General features: G+C 34.0%; 3 protein-coding genes across 4 annotated transcripts in view; all 3 read right to left on the reverse strand.

Annotated features, from left to right (window-relative positions):
- Window positions 1-7,091, reverse strand: part of LOC136032680 (carbohydrate sulfotransferase 11-like) — an 83,308-nt gene extending 76,217 nt beyond the window's left edge. For both annotated transcript variants that reach the window (XM_065712976.1, XM_065712975.1), the window contains exon 1: window positions 6,958-7,091. In XM_065712976.1, coding sequence (XP_065569048.1) covers window positions 6,958-6,965 — 8 coding nt within the window. In that variant the 5' untranslated portion in view covers window positions 6,966-7,091. The remainder of the gene's footprint in view (window positions 1-6,957) is intronic.
- A 2,377-nt stretch (window positions 7,092-9,468) lies between these two features.
- LOC136032681 (endonuclease G, mitochondrial-like) lies at window positions 9,469-24,113 on the reverse strand. Its single transcript, XM_065712977.1, has 2 exons — window positions 23,867-24,113; window positions 9,469-16,320 (listed from the first exon to the last, which is right to left on the reverse strand). Exon 2 carries the CDS (start codon window positions 16,305-16,307, stop codon window positions 15,402-15,404), a length of 906 nt encoding a protein of 301 aa, XP_065569049.1. The 5' UTR covers window positions 16,308-16,320; window positions 23,867-24,113; the 3' UTR covers window positions 9,469-15,401.
- Window positions 19,648-21,963, reverse strand: LOC136033328 (uncharacterized). Its single transcript, XM_065714121.1, has 2 exons — window positions 21,897-21,963; window positions 19,648-20,555 (listed from the first exon to the last, which is right to left on the reverse strand). The coding sequence occupies exons 1-2, from the start codon at window positions 21,961-21,963 to the stop codon at window positions 19,648-19,650; spliced, it is 975 nt and encodes a 324-aa protein (XP_065570193.1).
- Window positions 24,114-24,345: the final 232 nt, after the last annotated feature.

Raw genomic sequence — 24,345 nt, forward strand, 5'->3', positions numbered from 1 at the left:
TTTCAACTGATGAAATTACAGACCGGGACATCGGGACACAAATGACGACCGGGACACCTGAACATAGGGAATATAAATGACGACCGAGACACTCAAAGAGAAGCGACCGGGACACAAGGAATGTTCGATTAGCAATCACCATCAACAAAGCACCGGGACACAAATGACGACCGGGACACAGGGAGTATAAATGAAGACCAGGACATAAGTAAAAAAAAACTAAAAAAACTAAAAAAAAAGGTAAAAACTACAAAAAAACTAAAAAGAAAAAAAACTAAAAACTAATAAAAAAACTAAAAAAGCTAAAAAACTAAAAAAACTAAAAAAGAAAAAAAGGAAAAAAAGGAAAAAAATGACAAATAAAGGAGAAAAACAAAACTAAAAGAAATACAAATAAAAAAAAACTAAAAAGAAAAAAAAGGGGAAAAATACAAAAATTTATTTCATCATATACCATTTCAAAAACGAATGTATATACAGACCGGGACACCGGGATACAAATGACGACCGGGACACAGGGAATATAAATGACGACCGGGACACAGGGACACAACTACAACGGGGACGCCGGGGGGCACAGGGGGATATGTAAATGACGACGGGGACACAGGGAATGTTCGATTAGCAATCACCATCAACAAAGCTCAAGGGCAATCATTAGAATCATGAGGTATAACTAAAAAAACTAAAAAAAAGGTAAAAAACTAAAAACTAAAAAAAAGACCAATTCAAAAGCGAATATATATACAGACCGGGACACCGGGACACAAATGACGACCGGGACACCGGGACACAAGGAATATAAATGATGCCCGGGACACTCAAAGAGAAATCACAGACTGGGACACCGGGACACAAATGACGACCGGGACACAGGGAATAAGAGTCGGTAAACCTGACAATCTATTTATATGCACAGACAATGGGACAACAAAGAATGTTGTATATTCGCAAGTTTTACGTAGTTAAAAACCTATATATATATATATATATATATATATATATATATATATATATATATATATATATATATATATATATATATATATATATATATATATATATATATTCACAGGTGGGACATAGGGACACAACTACAATGGCGCGTAACTAATATGGCGCGTAACGACTTACGCGCGCGGGGTGGCTGGGGGGGGCGCGAAGCGCCCCCACCAACTAGGTGTTGGGATGGCGCGAAGCGCCACCCCAACAGCTAGTATAAAAATAAGTTGTATGTGGGTTATGTCTGTCGAGTGACGTCATGTCATCATGTCGTCATGTATGTTATGACGATGACTCCATTAAAGGTATTTAAGAAATTCGTTCAAAGACAAATTTTTAATTGTAAGAAGATCGTGGACGGAAAAATGTTTAATTGTAAATGACTGAAGAACCTACAATGGCAACAGCCGAGGAAGCTGCTCAAAGAATCTATGCCAAAAAACTTGCTCTGATAGAGAAAGTAAGAAAAAAAGCGTGCCGATGAATCACAAGAACAGCAAGAAAACAGGATTGCGGCTGATAGAGAAAGTAAGAACAGAAAGCGTGCCGAGGAATCACAAGAGCAACGTGAAAACAGGCTTGCGGCTTCAAGAGATAATGCCAGATTAGGAATGTGCTGTCAACGAAGGCGTGTCGAGGAACTACCAGAGCAACGCGAAACCAGACTTACTGCTAAAAGAGAAAGTGAAAAAAGAAGGCGTGCCGAGGAATCACAAGAGCAACGTGAAAACAGGCTTGCGGCTTCAAGAGATAATGCCAAAAGAAAGCGTGCCGAGGAATCACAAGAGCAACGTGAAAAAGATTGCAATTCCCAATTCGATTAGCATTTGCAATAACCATCAACAAAGCTCAAGGTCAATCATTAGAAAAATGTGGTATAGATCTTAATACTGATTGTTTTTCCCATGGACAATTGTACGTTGCATGTTCGAGGATCGGTAAACCTGACAATCTATTTATATGCAGCGACAATTGGACAGCGAAAAATGTTGTATATTCGCAAGTTTTACGCAGTTAATTTGTATTGTATCTATCTATCTATCTATCTATATAAAAACGAGTTGTGTGTATGCATGTTTGTTTGTTTGTAAAAAGAGCGTTTGCATATGACGTCATTATAAGTACATAAGGCTTTGTATATGCACAGACAATGGGAAAGCCTAGAATGTTGTATATTCGCAAGTTTTACTTAGTTCAAAACACATATATAAATCTATTTATATTCATAGGTGGTACACAGGGACACAACTACAATGGCGCGTAACGACTTACGCGCGCGGGGGGGCTTGGGGGCGAAGCGCCCCCACCAACTAGGTGTTGGGTTGGCGCGAAGCACCACCCCAACAGCTAGTGTTGTTATAAGAAAAGCTTATGTGATGTACTAACATAGTAGATGACTTCATTTGCAAAAACTAAAATTAAGGCTCTGAACGAATTTTCTCAGACTTTTGAACTATATAGATCGTTTTTTTATGTGAGAATATCTCAAGATACCAATATCCCCTAAAAAATTGGTATCTGATAGTAAAAAAAAATTATATATACATGTATGTATTTTTTTTACCTGGCTCATCCTACATCAACTGTTAGGTTTTAGCAGAATTATAGTGGTTTTTATATGTAGATTGTTGCTAAAGTTTAATAAATATATAAATATCTAAAAGATTTTTTGGGGCCTACGCTCCTTCTCCGACCATGGCACGAGAGTGTCTGGATCTCTTTGACGATTCAGGGTTAGATTCATGGGACAGGGTAGATGAAAATTCAAATGTCTACACCACTTTTGAGTCCCAGCTCCGATCCCTGTTGAAGCATCCATATTCTTTTGAAGTGTAGAGAGAAATTATCTAGAAGAAAGCCAAATGCTCACCAAAAAAGGCTAAACAGCTAACTTTGCTGAGTTAAATAGTTAACTGGCTTCAGGATTTAAAGGTCTCCAAAATTACGAAATTTTGAAGTATATTAGCACTACTAATGTTTAATAAGTCTCCTTGGATGTTGATGCTTTCCATCGAAATTTAGGCTCTTTGATAGTTCAGCGACTCCTGTTGAAGTCTACCACAGAAATTACCAGTCATTGCTGCAACCACATTTAATATGGTTAAGTTTTTGTCAAGAAATATAGAAATTTATGTGACTGGAAACTGGCGCTGAAGTCAAAAATAAGAATCGCAATGCCATCAAACGTTTGACGACTTTGGTTGATCAAAAACTACTTGCCTTTTCAAATACTTTGAAATACATGGGAGAGGGAAAGAAGCAGAATTATGTCCCCAGTAGGCCTTCCAGCTTAAAGTCAACTAGCCTACATAACCTACCAAGATTTTCCTAGCCTAGACCTGCTTTGTGCAGACTGGGTTTTGACTTAAATAATTCTTAACAATAAAAACAAACGATTAATTTATTTACAACTTACAAAGAAATTTCAGCTTCAATTTTTTTGCATTGTAGATTAATCATATTAAATATCCAATGTTCTTTAGAAACATGTTCTTTAGAAGCCGCTACACTGTAAGTGGCTCTAGTTTCTGAATCCCCATTTTCCCATGTTAAATTGCCAACGAGCCAACTCCTATAAATCTCCTATTTTCTTTGGCTTTTGCCTAGTTCAAATTTCCTCTTGAATATGTCAGTTGGCAACAAAGCCAACGTACTATTTAAGGTTAACGCGCGAGAATTCTGTGTAACCGCAGGGGTGGGAACGACATTCTGTAGGAGAGTAAATGATACGGAAATGACGAAGCCAACCCCAGTCCCAACCCCAAGCCAACCCATGTAAATGAAGCAGAGTTGACTTCTGTAACGGTGGGGGAAAGCTTGGCATTCCGTAGGAGAAAGCCAGAGGCGGTATTGACCAGGTCAACTTGTGTAGAAAATGAGACGTAAATAAAACAGTTCAAAATAGGGATGATACCTTTTTATTGACAGTGAATAGATATAAAATTATTTAACTGGATATTTCGAACACATTTACTGTGTTCATCATCAGCAGTAAAACACTGTGATGAACACTGTATATGTGTTCGAAATATCCAGTTAAATAATTTTATATCTATTCACTGTCAATAAAAAGGTATCATCCCTATTTTGAACTGTTTTACTTCGTCATGGAAAGGCAGAGTGGTCTTCGAACTTATCTAAATTATCTATAATGAGACGTAAACATTCCGGCTGCCAATGAAAACGTTTCTGAAATTCATGATTTTTGGGGAGACTTTTTAGGAAATAACAAGCTTCAAGTAACATATACCCATGATGGGGCACCTAATGGGCCAGAAAAGATTGAAAACAAATTTATAGTGCACGTGTTCTGGCGAGAGGCTTGAGAAAATATTGTCATATTTGAAAAACTTAATGTTGGAATTCAGTATCCATTCGTTGATGATTTATTTATTTCTTCTGTAAAACTAAAGAAGATAAAACAGAGAAAATAACTGTAAAACGATACAGCAATAGAGAAATTCAGTCTTAGATGGTGTACATTGGATTAGAGATAACATAAAAAAGAAATATATATTTGCAAATTCAATATGCAACGACTGACAGTAAGATTTTGGCAAAATTACCAAGTTACGAGAGAACAAAAGATTTTAGGGGGATGAAGGAGGTCTTTGACCCATCAGGACAACCATAGATGATCAAAAGGTAGAAATAAATGGATTACAGCGGGTTTGGAAAAATCGGGTGGAGCTGAATTTTTGATTAGATTGGAAAAGCTTGGTAAGGAATTTCGGACCTGTCTTATCAACTCTAAGTGGTATTTTGCCTCGTTTGAGGGGATTAGTCACTTGGCGAGGAGCCCCTTCACGGGGTTATGAAAGATAGCTAGGCTCATCAAGACACAACAGTTCAATAGGAACAAGTGAAGCTTATTCATGTTTCATTTAGAATTTTATTCCATAATCCTGTTCTACAATCGGTATCGCAACTCTTTTGCGTCTTTTGACACGAGCAATTTTAAACCAGGCCAATTGTTTTAAACCATGGCAATTCTTTTTTTGGTTCAGATATAGATTTTTTTTTTTTTTTTTTTTTGGAGGGTAAGATGTAAGTTGAGCTAGTTCCTCTTGACGTCTGGCACCGTTCAATAATCCAGAATCCTATTCTTTGCTTCTCTTAAATGTAAATCCGTGAGAGTGAGATCTAGTTGATCTTTCTACAAACCTCTGACAATTGATGATTTATTGTGTTATTTCCATATGGTTACATCTGGCATTATATCAATGTATACGATCGTGTTGGTATATATATATAGAATATATTTATTCACTACAATAGCCGGAGCTAGCATTAACATGTCATGACAAAAATAATTTATACCTTCAAAAGCAGTCACAGGAAAATTTAAACAAACATTATATTAATCAAACACATATTAATCAAACATTAAGTATTAGTCGCGTCAATATTATTAAAATGACGGGTAAAATATGGAACAAATGATTTACGATATCTCTCAGTACTATAGGCTGAGCAAGTCAGTAACAGTGGACAATTCTTTTTTATTTGTCGGAGTCTAGTAACTGGTCCTTCAGTTGGGGGGCTCTCAAGGTTGGGTAGTAGACGACAATGAGTTGGGGAATTCAAACAATTTAGTCCAAATCTATATGTTAAGCCATGTCTACGACTATCAAGAGAGTCCAAATTGAGTTGTTTCAGCGCATCCTCGTAAGTTGAGTAGTTTTGTCCAAGTTTAATTTTTACAGCTCTTTTTTGTATCGTCTCAAGAAAACCCTTATCAGCAGTGTCTCTTAAAAGTACCTCTTAAAAGGTACTTTTAAAAGGTACCTCTTAAGGTACTAACTAGCATTTGTACCATCTCCGTTTCGAAAAAGATACTTAAAAGTGGCAGTTTTAAATCGCATCTGGCACTTAAAATTGGCACTACTAATGTCATTTTTATATCAGCTCAAATCAGAAGTTATTTTATATCTAATTGGTTCGTAAACAAATACGAATTATTTACCATTGTATTATCAAATTCTACCGTTTTATTATACATTCGTTTCAATTGATATGATTAGTTTTTCCTCTTTTAACGACTTTCCAGAAGCATACAAAGAGCGAAAAAACTAAATTAATGGACACACGTCACAAATTTTCGGACTTTTTTTTGTATGAAAAAAATATTTAAGTAACCAAAAGGAACGCTTTTCCTACAGAGGAAACAACTGGTTAAAAATCACCCTCATTTCGTTTTTTTCTTCATTTTTCGTCAAACGTAAAGGATAGCAAATGTGGTCTCGGAATGTATTTATGCAAACTATTAATGAAGATACTATTTGCAATAGTTTGTAATGAGAAAGTGGGATTATACTACCGCTTTCGACGATAGAAATTCATTTTTTTTTTTTTTTGATTTGACGGAATGTTTTGAGTTTTCAGGCACTTTCCCGCAATCCCCAAAAACTGTTTTTATCATTACAAATGGGTGTTAAGCTGCATCTGAATAAAAGTTACAATTTAACATTTAACGTTACTTTATATTTTCATTCACTTTACAGTTTTATTTACAATGAATTCTTCCAATTTTAGTTAAAACCAAAGTTGTCTCTTACTATGCTGCAATTGTAGCCAAATCATAGTAATGGTCTCACATTTAAATTGATGCAGGGTCACAAGATACAAGACAAAAACTAGAAGGCTATTAGTGTGTTAAAGTAGGGCCATAAGTTACAGTAATCTTTTTCTAAGCCATCTGACTCCTTTTTCGTAGTACCCCCCCCTCCTTTCACGTCATTTCTCTTTTTCCTCTTTCTCTATACTTCTTTTCGCTGATTATAGTATTTTTGGCTGAATTCTGCTTTTCTTATCCATAATTGATTTTTTTTACGTGAATCACATCCTTTTTTCTATATTAATTATCTCTTTAACCAAAAGTCCAAGCAATAGAATATTTTACATATTTTTGTACAATGACTTTTGTTTTTCCGTTACTAGCATTTATTATCTAACCTTTGCATCTCCTTTCCCTGAAATAATCCTTTAATTGTTTGATTATTTCCTCTGCTAAATAGTCTCTTTAATCAAAAATAGATGTGAAAAGACACTTTTCAAAGGTATAGTGATAGAGTACACTGTTTGCTACTTTTTAGGGACCATAAATAACTGATAAGGAGTGGGATTTCTTATCAAGCCTTAAAGTTTTGTTTAACTTAACGTAACGCGTATAATTTAATTGATTTTTTAACAGTAGCATTCTAAGACAATAAAAATAAAATAGGCTTAAAATATTGATTTACCAGATTTATGGAAAGAAATATTATTTGAAACGAACTTTGGAGGTACTCATGATTGTTTTGAACCTAAACTTTAAATGTTTAAGTCCCCCCCCCCTTTAGACGTTAGAAGCTACATTTTTACTGGTGTTTTCATTTAAGGAATCGAGTGAGCACTGGGCGGCTTATATACCATACTAATTATATTCTTTTTCCCATCAAATTCAATTTCAATTGAAAAAACCTCAACCTCATCTTCCATCCATATACTAAGATCATCCCTTTCCTGATAATTTAACCCATTCTTTACAAGGAAACCAACACCACCATGACCCATCAATACTCGGTTCTTGATACGAAGATCATAACCAGGAAATGAATACAGAGAGATCGACTGGTTTGAGCTAAGAAATGTTTCACATAATACTATGATATCAAAAGAAGAAAAAAATTGATCAATTAGATCTAAAATATCTAGGTAGCTCGGAGTTAGCTCGTGGACATTCCAAGAACATAGTCGCAAATTCCTTTCATTTATATCTCGATTATATGGTAGCCTAATATAATCACTTTCCCTCATAGGCTTTAGCTCAACACTCGTTATACCATCATCACCAGCAATACCTCTCGATAAATAATCCTGAAGAATAAAACGATCTTGATAATAGGAAAATCACGACGAACATATCTATATCATCTTCATTTCGTATTTCGAAAATATCAGAGGTTGGGACATGGATGACCATAAGTTCCCTCGAAAAGAAGTGAGGTAATAAGCACTCATTCCCAGGAATATGATGATACAAGTGGTTACACTATGTTATAGATGCTGTAATAGATGCCTATGTTATAGTATGTATGTGTATATGTATATGTGTATATGTATATGTACACATATGTATGTGTATATGTATGTTATAGTATGTGTATATGTTATAGTATAGTATGTTATAGATGCCTATGTTACAGATGCTGTCAAGTGAAGGCCAATACTATATCATAAATTCTATTAGTACAGTTTGAGATCATATAAAATTATTTACTTAAGTGGTCATAGCCTTTCTATGCTTGAGTCAATTTACTTGTGAATGTTGAATAATGTTAGTCATGTCTTAAGAATATGCATGTCATTCACTGAATCTGGTTGCTAGGTAAGCTGGTTATACTAATGAGGTATCTCTCTTTTAGTATAGTTACACACGAAGGTCAATGCTATACTTTAGTGTAGGCAATCTTTAGTTCCCATATAAGGGTGTTAACTCAGTATCTATTGATGTTATGCTACTAACAAAGAAGAAATTTTACTTTCAAAACCACAAAGTAATAAAAACTTAGTTATTGACAATTTATTGGTTTCATCTGCCGTATTATCAATAAACAATAACATAATTTTTTTACAGTGAAAATGCAATCTAGTATTATTTGAAAGGGGGAAATTAATAGACGATAATATACAATCCAGATTTCCTGGTATTTATACCATAGCACAGAGAGTTTCAAGCCATGATATAAGTTGCGAGGTTAATCTATGATTTAAAGACAATCCAGATACATCTACTGCAGTTTTGTTAATCAAAATATAATCTACAATACGTACCAAATTAAGCGAATCCGCATCATTAAGAAAGTCCTTCAAAAGACTTCTAAAGCACTATATGCTTCTACTTTAGGAAACCAAATATTTGTTTGGTGTTTTCAGTAAAGCACTAGATTTCTAAAATTCAATAAATCCAGGAGAAAATCATTATTTGGTTTGTTTGAGCTGGTTTTAGATATATATTACAAATATAATGAAGCAATAGACTTTTTCGTTTTAAGTTTCGACCTCACTGCTTACTTCCATCAAAAAATTTCCCTTTTTGAAAAATAAGAAAAAAAGAGCAAAAACATATGTGATGACAAAACAAAAATGGATCTTCCTTTCAGTCAGGTTTTCATCCCTTCAAAGGAGAAATACTTCCTTCATAACCATCTTTCCACTAATTTAGTCAGTTATTTCTTAATGCTACATCATACTACAAAAAAAGGTTTATCATCGATCAGCTACAAATAATCCACCAATCAGAAGCAAGTTTGGATATATACAGAACTCATGTGAACCAATGTGATATACCTGCTTAGGCTATTGGAGACCAATGTTATTTAAAAAAAACATTTTATAACAAAAAGCTGTAATATACTTCTAATAAAAATAAAATCATCCAAGATTATGTGAGTATTTCTTGAAAATTATTACAGTAAATTATAGTTTCTGCAAAATATTCATCTTTTTATTTGACAAAAATTAGGTTAAATCTCTATTGACAAAAATGCAGCACTGAACTTGCCTGTCACAAAACGACCATTTAAATCACAATACTACTCATGACCCGATTTTTTTATTATTGGAAATATTCTTAAATTCTACCACTGAGGTTACTTCAAAAACTTAAATATGTAAACTTATCGCACTTATTTGGTGCTATTAAACAAACTTTCACTTTTCACAGTCATACTAATAGAAACACGGTGGTAAAAATACCAGTGAACACCAGTCAGTAAAAGTGCATAGCTTTTTGTCTCTGAATACGACCGTGGTCTTAAAATTTCATTTCATTTCTCTTTTGTTTTCCATATTTGAAGTGGGTTACAAATATAAGTAGGGAATGGGGATGGTAACACTGAACTATGAAGCTAGTTAAAGTGATTGAGATACAAGTCAAAGGAAACATAAAGGGGACAAGCCTGTTATTTTGAAAAGCTCCCAATAATATACCCCAAGTCTGAGCAATGGTAAAATAGCAGTTTACTATTATATGTTGTCTATAAATAGCTAGGTTTTTTCTATATTGAAGTGTTTTCCTTTATATTTAGGCAGTTGCACGGCTATTTTTTAGGAAAAAATCGAATTTTTTTCTCTGTAATTTTAATTTTTGAAAAAGCATTTTTATACCAAAAAAGATACGTTAAGGTGGTTTAAATATTACAAATCTGTCAATATCAAATCTAAGTAGCAAGAACTATTTCCATGATTTGAAACATTACAAATAATAACGAAATGTTTCATGTTATACAGACAAAACATCATATAACAACTGGCCAACATATGAAAATAGTTTTTATTGTTAAACCAGGATTCACTGTTATAATCGCTAGTTCAATAAATTGAGATACAAACAAGAAGGCGACGAGTCTCTAGTTTCAAGAAAGGATAGCTACACCAAAGCAAGGTGTACATTGCGGCTTAAAACTAATATTACAAACTCGTCAATATCAAAGTCTATTTGAAATATTTATTTCCATGATTAAAACAACTGTTACTACAAAAATAAATTACAAACAAAAACAAATACAAGAGGTTGTATAGAAAAAAACATTACACAAAAATTATTTAATTGACAAAAGCACAAGTCGTTGTTTAATCAGAATTTGATTTCACATAGTATTTGAAGAAAGGCTAGCTTAAGATATTTTTAAAGAAACTATTATACTTCCTAGTTTGGGGAAAAAACATTTTTGGCAGTACAAAAACTTAAAGGCTAAATAGTAACATTTAAATCGGTTTTTTCTCACCTTCATTTTTAGCCTATAATACTACGATCTATGAGTAATTCACAAATACACACTGCATACATACTTATTCACTCTTTATAAGTTCAAAAATATTAATAGATTTGAAATAAAATATTTAAACATTATCTATGCATTATTATTTGCCTTTTGCAGTATCTTGCAATCAATTTTAAGTCACTCCTTAAACAGCCCTTACTCACTAATGAAGAGAAACAAGGAGTACGTGGTAACACTTACAAACCATTTCTTTTACCTAAAGAGACGAAAATAATATAAGCTTTTAATAGAATATCGTCGCATTCAAAAATTTTAAAGCGACTGCTGAGACTATTTCCATGCTAAAAGAGAAAACATTTTTGTTTCAAACAAAACATTTTTGTTGTGGCCACAGACCGCACTAAATGGAAGAAATTCTTGATCATTGCCTTTGAGCGAAAAGAGAGAACGTCTTTGTTTCAAACAAAACGTTTTTGTTGTGGCGACAGACCAAACTAAATAGGAAAAATTCTTGATCATTGCCTTTGAGCCGGGACTGAGTTCTCACGCATTAGAAAAAAGAATCTTTAAGCTACAAAACTTTAAACTACTTTAAAGCAATGCAAAGGGGCACAACCAAAAAGGTTTCCTTGACAAGAGAACTTTCTCTAGGCCAGAACCAGCGTTGTTGTCCGACCACCCGTCCTTGGAAGTCTTTAACAAACTTAAAGGGAGCTCATCTATTCACTGAAGGCAAGTAAAATGCTCTTCTATGTCCTATATATGAACATTCCTTTTAGAAAAGATTTTCACCCCTTCCACAGTACCATTTTGAAGCTGTCATATTCAGCATCATAATAAGATATACAATAGCACCAAAACTATACAGAATATATTCAATTCCATTTTATTTCTGACCTGTCAACAAAACAAAAGAGGTTTTGTAGCCCTAGTAAAAGAGTAAGAAAAAAAAGGAGAAAATAAACAATCAACGAAAGACAGATTACAATCAACAAACACAAACATAACTACATACTATACGAATAGGGAAGACCACTGGTGGTTGACTTTTCTAGCGGAGGATTTGAAATCTTCTACTCTTATCAATAATTAAATAAACAAAAAAGTTTTTTTTAACTGCAAGTAAGGAGCAACATTAAAACTTAAAACAAACAGAAATCGTTCCGTATATGAAAAGGATTGTCCCCTCTTCAACGCATCGCTCTTTACGCTAAAGTTTGACTCTTTGTCACAATTCTACTTTCAAAAACAATAAAAACGAAGTTAGGAGGGGGCCTAGGTACCCTCCAATTTTTTTGGTCACTTTAAAAGGGCACAAGAACTTTTAATTTCCATTAGAATGAGCGATCTTACGACGTTCTAGGACCATTGGGTCGATACGATCACCCCTGGGGAACAAAAAACAAACAAAATAAATAAACAAACAAACAAATAAACACGCATCCAAAGCAAAAAATACAAAATTCCACATTTTTATAGATAGGAGCTTGAAACTTCTACAGTAGGGTTCTCTGATACACTGAACCTGATGGTGGGATTTTTGTTAAGATTCTATGACTTTCAGGAGGTTTTCCACCTATTTTCTAAATAAGGCAAAATTTCTTAGGCTCGTAACTTTGATGGGCAAGACTAAACTTGATGAAACTTATATATTCAAAATAAGTATTAAAATGCGATTCTTTTGATGTAACTGTTGGTATCAAAATTCCGTTTTTTTAGAGTTTCGGTTACTATTGAGTCGGCTCGCTCCTTACTACAGTTCGTTACCCGAACTGTTGGATGTTTACAGAATCAATTTAATTTTTTTTACCAGAGAAAAATTACTGGTCCGAGGAGGCAGATGCAGCAGATACTTGGAAAATTTAAAATAGATTTGGTTAATATATTTTTTTTTATTTGAAGCAAAAAAAAATTTCATATATATATATATGTATATATATATATATATATATATATATATATATATATATATATATACATATATATATTATAGAATGTTGAATATATAGTATATATTGCATAGTAAAATACTATTCTAAGTCGTATGTATGTATGCACCTTTTTGGGGAATATTTTCAAACTCAAGAATGTCTCTAGCACAGAATTGGGGTAGATTCTTAAAAGGCGTTTTGCACCTTTTAAGGTGCAAAACGAGAGTTCAGGCCACCAGAAGGCCTGGTCTCTTCAAATGTTCTTAGATAGTAGAGGATCATTAGGCGATATTCAAGATAGGGCCTTAGCCAAAGCCAGTATGAACCATTTCATATTATTTAAAAATGCATGTAATTTAGTATATAATAAGCATGAAGACTACAAAAGACTGTAGAGGGTTCAAGACATGTTTTTAAGGCAAAGACATAATGATAACATTTATAAGCCTGGGTCAATACAATAATTTCGAAGAAGAGCATTAAAAGACTAAAAGATACAAAGAACACAAATTGGTCTAGAAATTAGAGAAAATTGGCATCATATTTGATTCAAAGAGGAAAAAAAAATCAAAACGACAGAAAAAGAAATGGCAGCATTGAAATTATCAAAATACATTTCCAAACTAAAGATGTGGTAAGAACGTTCTTACAAAGCAAAAAATATAATAGAAGCTGATCATCCAGTTTTTAAGTATTGGCCTGACACTTGATTCCAAACATAAAGTTTAGCAAAACCCTTAAGAAAACGCTTTAATAAATTAATGGAATCATAGTTCTCAACATATTTCTAAGAAAAGATTAGTTTAAAAACCATTATAGTGTCTATCTTTCCGCTTACAGGGAAAAGGAAACTTTCAACAAAACTCTTTCAATTTTTTGTTTTGTTTTTGGTTTCACTCCCTAAATATTTTTATTTTAGACTTAGTATACATTGTCTGAACTGACACCTAAACAAGCTAGTGTTTAGTATAGTGTGCATAAGACACAAAAAAAACAATTGATATGAACACATATGAACTATTGGTTGAACACGTCAAACCCCAGAGAACAGCAACTCTTTCTAACTTTCAAAATAAACCTGTCAAACTTTCAAAATTAGCTTTCGTTAGGCTAATGTACCTAGAAAACAGATTTCAGAGTTTTTTGAAGCCAAAAGTTAATACAGGTATACTAGAATTACAAAATCCAGCATCCATTTCAAGCAGAAAATGGAATAACTAAGGCCAGAAAAAATGGTAGTTAGAAGACCAACAGACGAAATTCTGCCCCTTAATCTATTTATCCAATTCCAAAAGTAAACAAAATCACTAACTTTATGATTTTCTCATAGATTTAAAAAACACAGATGTTAGCTTTTGGTAGAGGAAAGCCAACTTAAGACTCAAAATAGATAAAAATTAAAACAAGAATTGAAAAATATACAGGGTTTTTTTCACTGGTATTGGTATCCAATTAATAGGCTTATTTGGAAAAATACACCAAAAAATAAAATGTTAGCAATTAAGTAAGCTACGTCAACATGATAAAAAAAAGATTATTGCGCACTGTAAAATAATCAAAACCATAATTTTAAAATTTTTAAAATAAACAATTGGAATTAGGATGATAGTATAGACTATAGATTACAGACCAGATTATATAGACTGTCGACTTGTAGCTTTTTTTATACTTTTAAAACCCTTAACAGCAAATAACAAGGGTAATTGTCCAATGCAAGGCCACCTCTAGCCCACTATCTATGACATTTCATATTCAGAAGGGAACTCAAAATCAGGATCATTCCTTCTAGTACTTTTTTTCATAAAAAAGCAGTTCATTAAAATTAGTTATTTGAAATCAATTAAACAAAACGCAGTAAAATAAATAGAATTGAAAGTAATATAAAACTTGTGACTGAAAGGATTGAAATAAAGACCTTGGGAAAGTATAGACAGCTAGTTACAGGCTACTGTTTAAAGTTACATCAAAGCATCTTTGCATCATGTCAAAAACTGTCATGTCAGAAAACGTCATTATTATCCACTATGTCTAAAGACGTTATGTCAAAACATCATTCCTTATATTCACATTTTAACTAAAAGTTGGAGAAAAAAATACCAGGTTACCTAAAAAAAAAAATGCATTCTTCCCTTGCTATATACTGATATAAGGTTTTTGGTGCTATATGGTGCACCATTTGGCGATATAAGGTGCTTAATGATGTAAGATCTTTGGTTGGAATATCATTAGGTGAGACCCAGTGTATCATTGGATTTTATTCATTAATTGATGATATTTGAAATTAGGAACTGGTCTAATTATTTTATGGATATATGACATGTCGGTACAATGGTAAAATAGCAATCTACTGTCATATGTTGTCAATAAATAGCTAGTTTTTTTTCTATATTTAAGTATTTTCCTTTATGTTTAGGCAGTTCTGCAGCTATTTTTATGGAAAAAATTATTTTTTTTTGCCGTAATTTTATTTTGGGTAAAAAATGAGAAAAAAATACTGACAAATTCTGCATAAATTAACTACATTCAAGATTTTAAATAAGATAAGATAGTAGTAGAATGAATAAAAAAACATTGTAAAAAGTCTTCAAATAAACTTTAAAGACCAAATTAGAAAAAAAAATATAGCCTAAAGTCATATAAGAACCTTAATTGAGCTATGCCAGTACAATTTAGAAAGAACAATTAGAAGACAGTACAAGTCTTATATTTTTTTGCCATTTATCTTTTTGAGTTTAGATCTTGACAGCCTATCAAAAAATAACAGCCCAGAGGCCCTCTCTACAGTCTCTGGAGGTACTCGAAAATTTTCAACTGGAATTTTATCACTAATTGGTTGATTAGGCATAACAAAGGCTTCCAACTCTAATTCGTTTTTTACATTTTCATAAACACAAACTTTATAAAAATGTGTAGGAACTGCCACGTGATTTGTGCCAATTACTTGATATTTGACATACAACTTTCCATCACCTTCTTTCTGGGGTAAAAACAAAGGCCCAGTACAAACATAAATATTTTTATAGTTTTTTATCTGATTTCTAATATATCTTTCAAGATCATTCCATTTATCACGATTAAATCCTTTGCCGACTTGAGGAGCAATATTTGACAAGACGAAGGTTTCGTTCATATCTTGTTGACATTTCTTATGATTTCCAGCAGCAGCTAAATGTCCTCGATCAAAGCCACTACCCTTATAATCACTATTCAAGGCCCTGAAAAATGGATGCACTGTTTGATCATCATAAAAATCTGACTTAGATCGATCTACTTCGGCAGTATAGGCAACAGATTCAAATGTTAAGTGCTCGAAAACCCAGTGAGCAGATCGGTTTCTGGTATCATATGAAAGAACAAAGTCACCATAACTTCTGATATTACTCAGGCTAGGAAAACCAAATCTCATAACTTGAGAAATCCTAGGTGCATTTTTCTCTGGTTCTAGTGGAACAGGTAAATTTGATATTGGCTCTGCAGCTGAAACTGTTCCAAACAAAGGTATGCCAGGCTTTATTGGAATCCTGTCTATGCTGCAATCTTTTTCATATATAATGCCAGCAACAAAACTTGCACCAATCCCAATGGCAGCAGACACAGCTTTTAGCATAGTTCAGTCTCACCTACAATAAAAAAGTTTAAACATAAATAATAGTTTAAAAAAAAGCAGTTATAGTCATAATTCATACAACTTCACCAAGTTCAAAATCAGAACACACGTTTTACTCTCAACCACACATTTTAGTTTTGAAAATCCAAACCACAAGGTCATTTAAACTTGTAGTTAGTGAAGTCTTTGACATATCAAGAATTTGAATGATGCAGGACAATCCAATTGCACAAGAATTATCAAATCTAAATAGCAGCAGTGAAGATGCCTGCTGGGATTTTTCTAGGGGGGGGGGTCAATTTTGTTTCCTTTCCTCAAAATTATCAAGATATTCCAAAACATTACATAAAATTACCCTTTTTATACATGTTGGTGCTCTAAAGACATGGGGGATAACCCCCTTTTAACCTCACCTGTGGGTGCCAGTGAAGAGCAATCAATTACCAAGTCCAATTGATAGAACTCAATTGATGGAGATTCATAGAATTCATATTATCAAGGACATAGGGCTGTCAAGATTCCACAATTTATTATAAGAATAGATTAATGGGAAGTTTCCCTGACCACTAACATCTGCCCAGGCCAAAATTCCATGGCAAGGCTTAAAAGTTTTACAGATTGCAAAATTATGCAAACGTTATTCTTGAGTGAATACTAAGCCCTATCAGTCCATCACTCATTTGACAAATGAATACTCAATCAAAACCTGTCTTGCACACAAACAAGAATGCTACTGAAGAGAGTACTGAGTAGGACAACTGGTCACCAGAAAGTTTCTCATGTGGGTAAGAGCATCCCTTAATAGGGATTTTTTTTAAACAGATAATACAGAACTGAGAAGCAATTTTTTTTTTAACATCCAGGGCTAAAAACATGTCCACAGAAAAACTATAAAAGTAGAAACATTTTGTTTAATCCTAAAATACACCATAACACAAAGATACACTTTTATTTGCTAAACAGTAAAGTTAGATCTACAAGTCAATGTGTAAAAATGTTCTTGCCACAATTGGAAAAAAACACAGCAAAAAACAAAACAAATTTTTGTGTACTAAGTTTTTTTTCTTTCTTCTTCTAACATCTATAAGTGTTGCTAGTGCTGCTAATTAGCTTATTTCTTTTTTTGTGTCTACAGTGACAAGCATTATTGCTTTTTGTTTGATGTACAAATAAAATGATAAATAATAAGCCAAATAATCTTGGCCTGCATAAAGGTATTAGAGGAGAGGGGACATGGGGATACATTGGAATTGTGAAAACCATTGTAGCTGGACTGATACAGAGAATTGAATGGGAATCAAGTGACAAATTTCTTGCCATCTGATTTCTTTATTACTTCAAAATCTTGCCCATATTTTAGTCTTTGTGTCACAAAAATGCATGTATAGTCAGCTGGTAATTCCGAGTATTTTATTTCCTGGTGACATTTCCACATTTTGTAATTTAAACCAAAAGCAAGTAAAAAAAAACCCTATCATTCTCAAAGGACTACACAAAAAGAGAATTTAGGCCACATTGCTCACATGTTAGAACAACGGTTCCGAAAGAATTGACAAAAAATAAGCCATTCTTTAGCCCTAAACCTCCCACATAGTTGGATTATTCCATAATTAATCTTTCAATTTTAGCTACCACTCTTTATTCATATGACCCAACTATTTTCTAAGAAAGAAAAATTTTCTGCTGTCTGGAAAAGTATTTTCAATTATTTGGGCTTTCTTTTGTTCTTATCTTTCATTACTTGAGAACTTGGATGCAAATGTTGTTGTAGTAGCCACAGTATTTAGGTGGAACACAAATCACTGAATGGGAATTGAATGATATAGGAAATATTTTGATTCTTACCTGATTTTTGTGTTAGTCCAAAACTGAGAAGAGGATTATCATATTACTGGCAAGTGAAAAACTAAAGCAATAATTTAGGTTTAGGACCTATTCCTGACAGTCTTATTCATACAACAGAACTACTTTCTAACTTAAAAAACTGGTAAATTTTTACAGTTTTTTGCGTTATTTAGCTAGCTAGAATGTGAACACACCACTCAATGTGTCTTTTATGCTCTTCCTCAGTATACTACTTACTTCTTGTAGAATCCTGTAATGTCACTAGAGTGATCTGGTGGTGCCAGCATATGTGGCAAAGTTCAATCAGTGCCAATACTGGCTTCTGGTAGAAGGTATTGTTGTAGTTGAGTTGTTTCAAGGGTTCTACATGCTCTTCTGCACTGATTTTATGACCAGTGGGAATATAACAAGTGTACTACATATGGGGGGAATAAGAGCCACTGCAATGATAATAATTCTGTAAACTATTTTCATAGCCCTACCAGGGTACAGGGAAAGTGACCTAATACAGCTGCAGAAAAATAACTCACTTTTTAATTCTTAATGTTTTTCCCGACACTATATTAACACTTTTGAACTTGAACTCAAAAAGACAGACTCTGAACATGGACTAACTACAGAATATGTGAACACATTAAATGACCACCATGGGCATAGTCTACTGAGACACAGTCCAATCCAATGTAAGAAACCCAGAATTGAACTTCCAGGGCCCATAAATTAGGGATGAATGTGCTATGTTGCAATATCTACCTCCATTCCTTCCCTCTCCAAAACAAAATGACCATGGATAAAATTTTACAATTTTTGTGCTATAAAAGTAAAACCCCGAGAAATAGATTTACTATTGAAATTGGACATAATAAAAGTGTTTTGATAATCATACTTTTGCTTAATCTCAATTTATATAGTTTAAAGACATGTAAATCTAAGTTATTTGTTAAATTTGCATAGAATTTTTTGATATGACTTAAAATTCTGATGAAATAAGAGTTTTATATTTTTGTTACATAGTCATTACCTTAATTCGCACTTCAGAGCAAATTAGTTGCAAGAACTGTGATGCTCCATAGTTGATGATGGCGATAGATCTGGTTGCTGTGCCAAGGTCAAGCAACAAACCATAGGGACTAGAGAGTGCTGGAGAGATGCAATTTAAGCCCACTCGATAACAGTGATCACATGGTAGGTATGGTTCAAGGACCATTCTCCAGCGATTTAGAGTTGGCACCACCGCACAACAGTAACTTCGGATAGAGTGTGTGAGATGGTTGGGTATGACAAGCCGCATCATCCTCCAAGCTAACTCTCTATTGTGTTCCACGACTGTTATGGTAGTGAGGGCTGGGAGGGGTTTTCCCACTGGAATCTCCATGGTTTGGCCTCCCATTCCTTGTCGAGCCTCTTTTTGAATTCCTCGGGCGAGGTTGCCGTGACTGTCTCTTGGCTTAGTTGGTTCTAATTGTTCACCACTCACTGGCTGAAAAAAATCTAGTCAGACTTTGGTGTTAACGCTAGATTTGAACAGCTTTTTGGAAAGTCCTCGTGTGTGCTTTTGGTGGGGAGAGAAAGTGAACAGCTTCTGATCCGCCTGCTGAAAAACGAGTGTTGGGAGGTTAACAGATTGTAATCTTCTGCAGTAGGGCTGACTGCATAAACCGTTGATGCATTTGGTGGCTCTCCTCTGGACACCCTCAACAAGCTGGACTTCACTCTTGTAAAAAGGACCAGCAAGACATGTTCCGAAATCTAGGATTGGCCTGACCAGAGCTTTATATAATTTCAGAAAAACTGTGGAGGATCGACTACTGACAGTTCTTTTCAGGAGTCCCAAATTTGCATTTGCTTTTGAAACTGCTTGGGCGGTGTGCTCGTGGAATTTTAAGCTGTCATCCAACAGGACTCCCAGGTCTCTACCACTACTAGAAGTAGGAATCAAGACTGTCGATGACGTTTTGCTGTTGTACATAGTGTACTGGTGCTGCAGATTACCACGGCTGAAATGAAGAGTGACGCACTTTGAGATGTTGAAGGACAGAAGCCATTTATCTGCCCATGCTTGAATTTGGTTGAGATTGGCTTGTAGGCTAATGTTGTCCACGGTACCAAATAGCTTGGAGTCGTCAGTGTAAAGAGTCAAGTGGTTTTTTGTTTCAACTACCAGGTCATTGATATAGATGAGGAATAAGGTCAGTCCGAGGACAGTTCCTTGAGGGACGCTGCTCAGAACTTGGCAAGGTGTTGAATAGATCTTTCCTCCGTCCATGGTAAAGAGCCAAACCTTTTGCGTTCTGCCACCACGGAAGTCCATTAGCCAGTCGACTAGTCTTTTATCAATGCCCACGGCTGTAAGTTTGGAGTGCAAACGACTATGGGGGACTTTGTCAAAGGCTTTGGCAATGTCTAGTAGAATTAGGTCGACAGGAAATCCTCTGTCAAGTCATATATTGGTATTATACAGAACTGTTCCAAGGGCCGGTGGTGCCCAGAGCAAAACTAACTACAACATCCCCTGCTCAACTCAAACATGAGCAAAAAGCCTAATCAAAGAGGACAATGCCCAGCCATGGTGCAGCTGCTTCAGCCCCCCACCCTTCCCCTCAAAAATGGCTTTGGTACTATAGTTTACATTTTCCTGGTTACTATTGATGTACAACTTTTTTCTACAATAAACTGCAGGTCTGTTTCTGATACCCATGTTTGTAATGGTAAAATTGTTTGCTGTGCCTTACCAACTACTCTTTCTCCTGTTCTTCCTGTGGCCCAAAATGTAGTGCCATCTTCAAATACAGAGAGCATCATTACCCCATCATTCAATGGCAAACCAGTTACAACTAAATTATACAGTCCAGGCCAAGAGCAGAGGACTGAGACACAGATCTTTTAACTTAAATAGTTTCTTTTGCAATATGCTTTCCAAATTTTACTGCTACTTCTCTATTTTATAGGAAGTTTCCAATTTTAGTTGCCCTTGGGATTTTCCCTTATTGTTACTAATTTCCTTTTTTGCAATGTTATTTATGCATAAATTCTGGAACTAGTATCTCAGCAACTTTTAACAGTTTGTTTTGGGAAAGCTGTGTTTTGTCCTGTATATTAGGCTAGTCATTTGGCTAATTTTTAGGTTAGCTTCAATCTTTTCTGCATCTTTTAGGAAATAATCCCAAATACATTTTTGAATAATTCATTCCTGGTGGGATTCAACTATTTTCCCTGTATGTTGTCCCTGTATATCTACTCTTATGCAATGATTATCACTTATCAGGGTAGCCTCCTCTATTGCTTTAACCTTGGAATTTCTAGCAATATGAGTGTTACCAAATTAGAGGTCTTCTGTTGTTTGAGATATTGTTGATAAACTTATCCTTGTTTGCAGTCCTTCAGGGGCTTATAAAAACAAGTTACTATAAATTAAGAAATAAAAATAGAGTTGCTGAGAGATGCCTGAACTGTTCTTCAGCAGGCAGTCACACCAAAGTGAATGGTGAGCATTTAGATCATTTACTATAAAATAATCTCTACAATTTGTTATACTATTTTGAATCAATTTTAGGAACTCTCTCATTTCATTAGAACCTGGTAGATTATACATGGTAACTATGATAAATGATTTACTATTACTAAAACACATGTCTGCTACTAGCAGAATAATCTCCATTCTACCCAAACTATTCAAAACAATTAAATAAAACCCTCTTACCATGGAAGAATTCCTAATGCCAATTTTCAGCCCTACTCCTCTACCAGTTAATCCATCATTTCTAATGGCACAGAGTCTCTCATATTTGGGTTTAACCTTGAATTGAGCCATGTTTCTTACAGGCAGAAAATGTCCAGTCTCTGTTTCTTAATTGATTTTAAGAAAAGTCCCTACATATTACATACAAATGCTCATTGATTCCATGCAAAAGTTTTGACTCTGTTTTGTTTATGGCCATCAATTGGTAGTGTTACCAATCACTGAAATGTCCTTCACAAAAGTAAAACAGTTCAAAATATGGATGAAACCTTTTCATTGACAAGTGAATAGATATAAAATTCTTTTACTGTATATGTGTTTGAAATATCCAGTTAAATAATTTTATATCTATTCACTGTCAATAAAAAGGTTTCATCCCTATTTTGAACTGTTTTACTTTCATCACAAAAAGGCAGTGTGGTCTTTGAAGTTATCTATGTAGAAATGTCCTTCATTATCAAGCTACTTCCCTGTAAGGGTCTTAATTATACCCTTTTGCTTTTGACACTTTCTCTGGTTGATAGGTAGCTTGTGAAGAAAATTTGGGAAATTTTGATTGTTGCTGTTGCAACTTGAGTTATTACATTTTTTGACAAAGTTTGAACTACATATGTCTTGAGTCTTATTTGAGTTGTTATTACCTTAAATCACATTGTCTGGTGAAATAAGGAAAAATCCTGGAAAGTTATTCTTGTATAATGCCTCTGCATAACTTCTGTATATCACTGCTACTCTAGCAGTTCCCATTTGTTGTTTTTCTATAATATCTGCTATAATTCCTTGTTTTACTGGGTAGAGTTATGATGTTTTTGTGTGATTTTACCCATAATTAGTGCAAAAATATTACTTATTCTCATTAAAATCAATCTTTTGGTCTATATCTCATGCAAATTGGATCTACTGAATAACATTTACCCTTCCATTATCTCAATTTTTGGTATTTAAAGCATTGTAAGTGTAGGTCTACTCTAGAATGTATTTGGTCCTACCAGCTAACCAGACTGCCCTGTGCAATTTTGCTCTATCAAATCTAACCATCACTGATAACCTTGGAGCCTTTTATTTCCTTTCTTAATCGTTTGATATGTCCTTTTTACCTTAATAGGCTATTTATCCCTTATCTTATTATTTTATCTGGGGCTTTACTTCTATTAGTCCTAATTTTGTTGCTTGTAATATCAAGCATTTTGCTTTTAGAGATGTAATTTGGACAGTGATTGTAATTCTTTCTTTGTTGATGTTGAATCCAAATTTATCCTATTTCAATAGTCTAAACTATGTATTTGATAAAACACTTTTTAGGACAAAGGGATTTCCTTTCTTTAGATACACATTTCATTGAGAAATGGTACATTTCATATTTTGGTATTGTCAATGCCTTCTTGCTATTGTTTGTGTCTTGTTTCCAAGATTGTGGTATAGCCTAAGTCTTTCTCTCATTTTAAGTGTAATCATTTTGAGTTGACTTTCTGCTGATCTCCTTGGTTTTTGGTCTAGTGCATAGAATGATTCATGGATTAACTTTGGGCTCAAGATCTTCATCAGAGTCATCTTCAGGAAAGGTCAGATTAACCTTTTTTTCAGTAGGCTACAGCCTATCAAATTTATTCTGAAACTGAATGCTAGGTTTACATGAAAAATTGGGATCAACTAGATTATTAGGAATATAAGTTTACCATAACTTGTAAGGACTGGTCTTTCTTATGTTTGAGGTAGGTTACTGAATCTAAGACAAGGCACTAGATAGCTTAGCCTACTGGTTCACCATATATGGTAATGACATAATGAACATCTTTCCATTAGATTTACCACATGAGGCATAGTGCTAATTGGTAGGTATCCTTATTCATAATTTAGCATGCTAGAACTAGTCACCAATGCCTTGATAAGGTTGGGTGCTCATTATTCTCCCCACTCCTCAACCCTATCTAAGAATCTAATGCCTTTTCTTTAACAATATTTGTTTTATTTTTACCTGGTGTAACTTATTGACTATCCTAAACCCAATTCCAGGCAATAGAAATACAATAAAGAAACTTGGCGAAATAAAATTTATGTAAAACCAAATGTTTTAAAAAAAAATATGCTTGAAATACGCCATCTACTAGTCTTTTCTCAGCTATTTATGTCCTGAGGGAATAAAAAAACGCGTTGGTGAAAGAAAAGTTAACAGCTAAAGTAATCATTAATAAAGACAGTAGATGAAAAAACTAAAAGTAAAATGCACCATAACATACACAAACTATATAATCCACTAAAACAAACAAAAATAAAACGATTATACTCTTAGCAACCATAGAAATTCGATTCTTAAGTATTTTTTATGTTTTTTTTGCAAAATAAATGAGTCACTGGAATAGCCTTTTTTATAAATCGCTGCATGTGGACACTCAGACGAAACACGTGCAAGCAAAACCTATGTTTGGTAAAATCAGACTTAGAGGATTTTCCTGA

This window comes from Artemia franciscana, chromosome 11, assembly GCF_032884065.1.
Source record: "Artemia franciscana chromosome 11, ASM3288406v1, whole genome shotgun sequence".
Lineage (NCBI taxonomy): Eukaryota > Metazoa > Arthropoda > Branchiopoda > Anostraca > Artemiidae > Artemia > Artemia franciscana.

Coding starts and splice junctions, on each gene's coding strand:
- LOC136032681 (XM_065712977.1), bottom strand. CDS start 16,307: ATGCTAAAAGCTGTGTCTGCTGCCATTGGGATTGGTGCAAGTTTTGTT.
- LOC136033328 (XM_065714121.1), bottom strand. CDS start 21,963: ATGGCTCAATTCAAGGTTAAACCCAAATATGAGAGACTCTGTGCCATT. Junction 20,556..21,896: donor TAGAAATGATGGATTAACTG/GTAGAGGAGTAG, acceptor TAATTCTACTAG/ACATTGCCAAAGCCTTTGAC.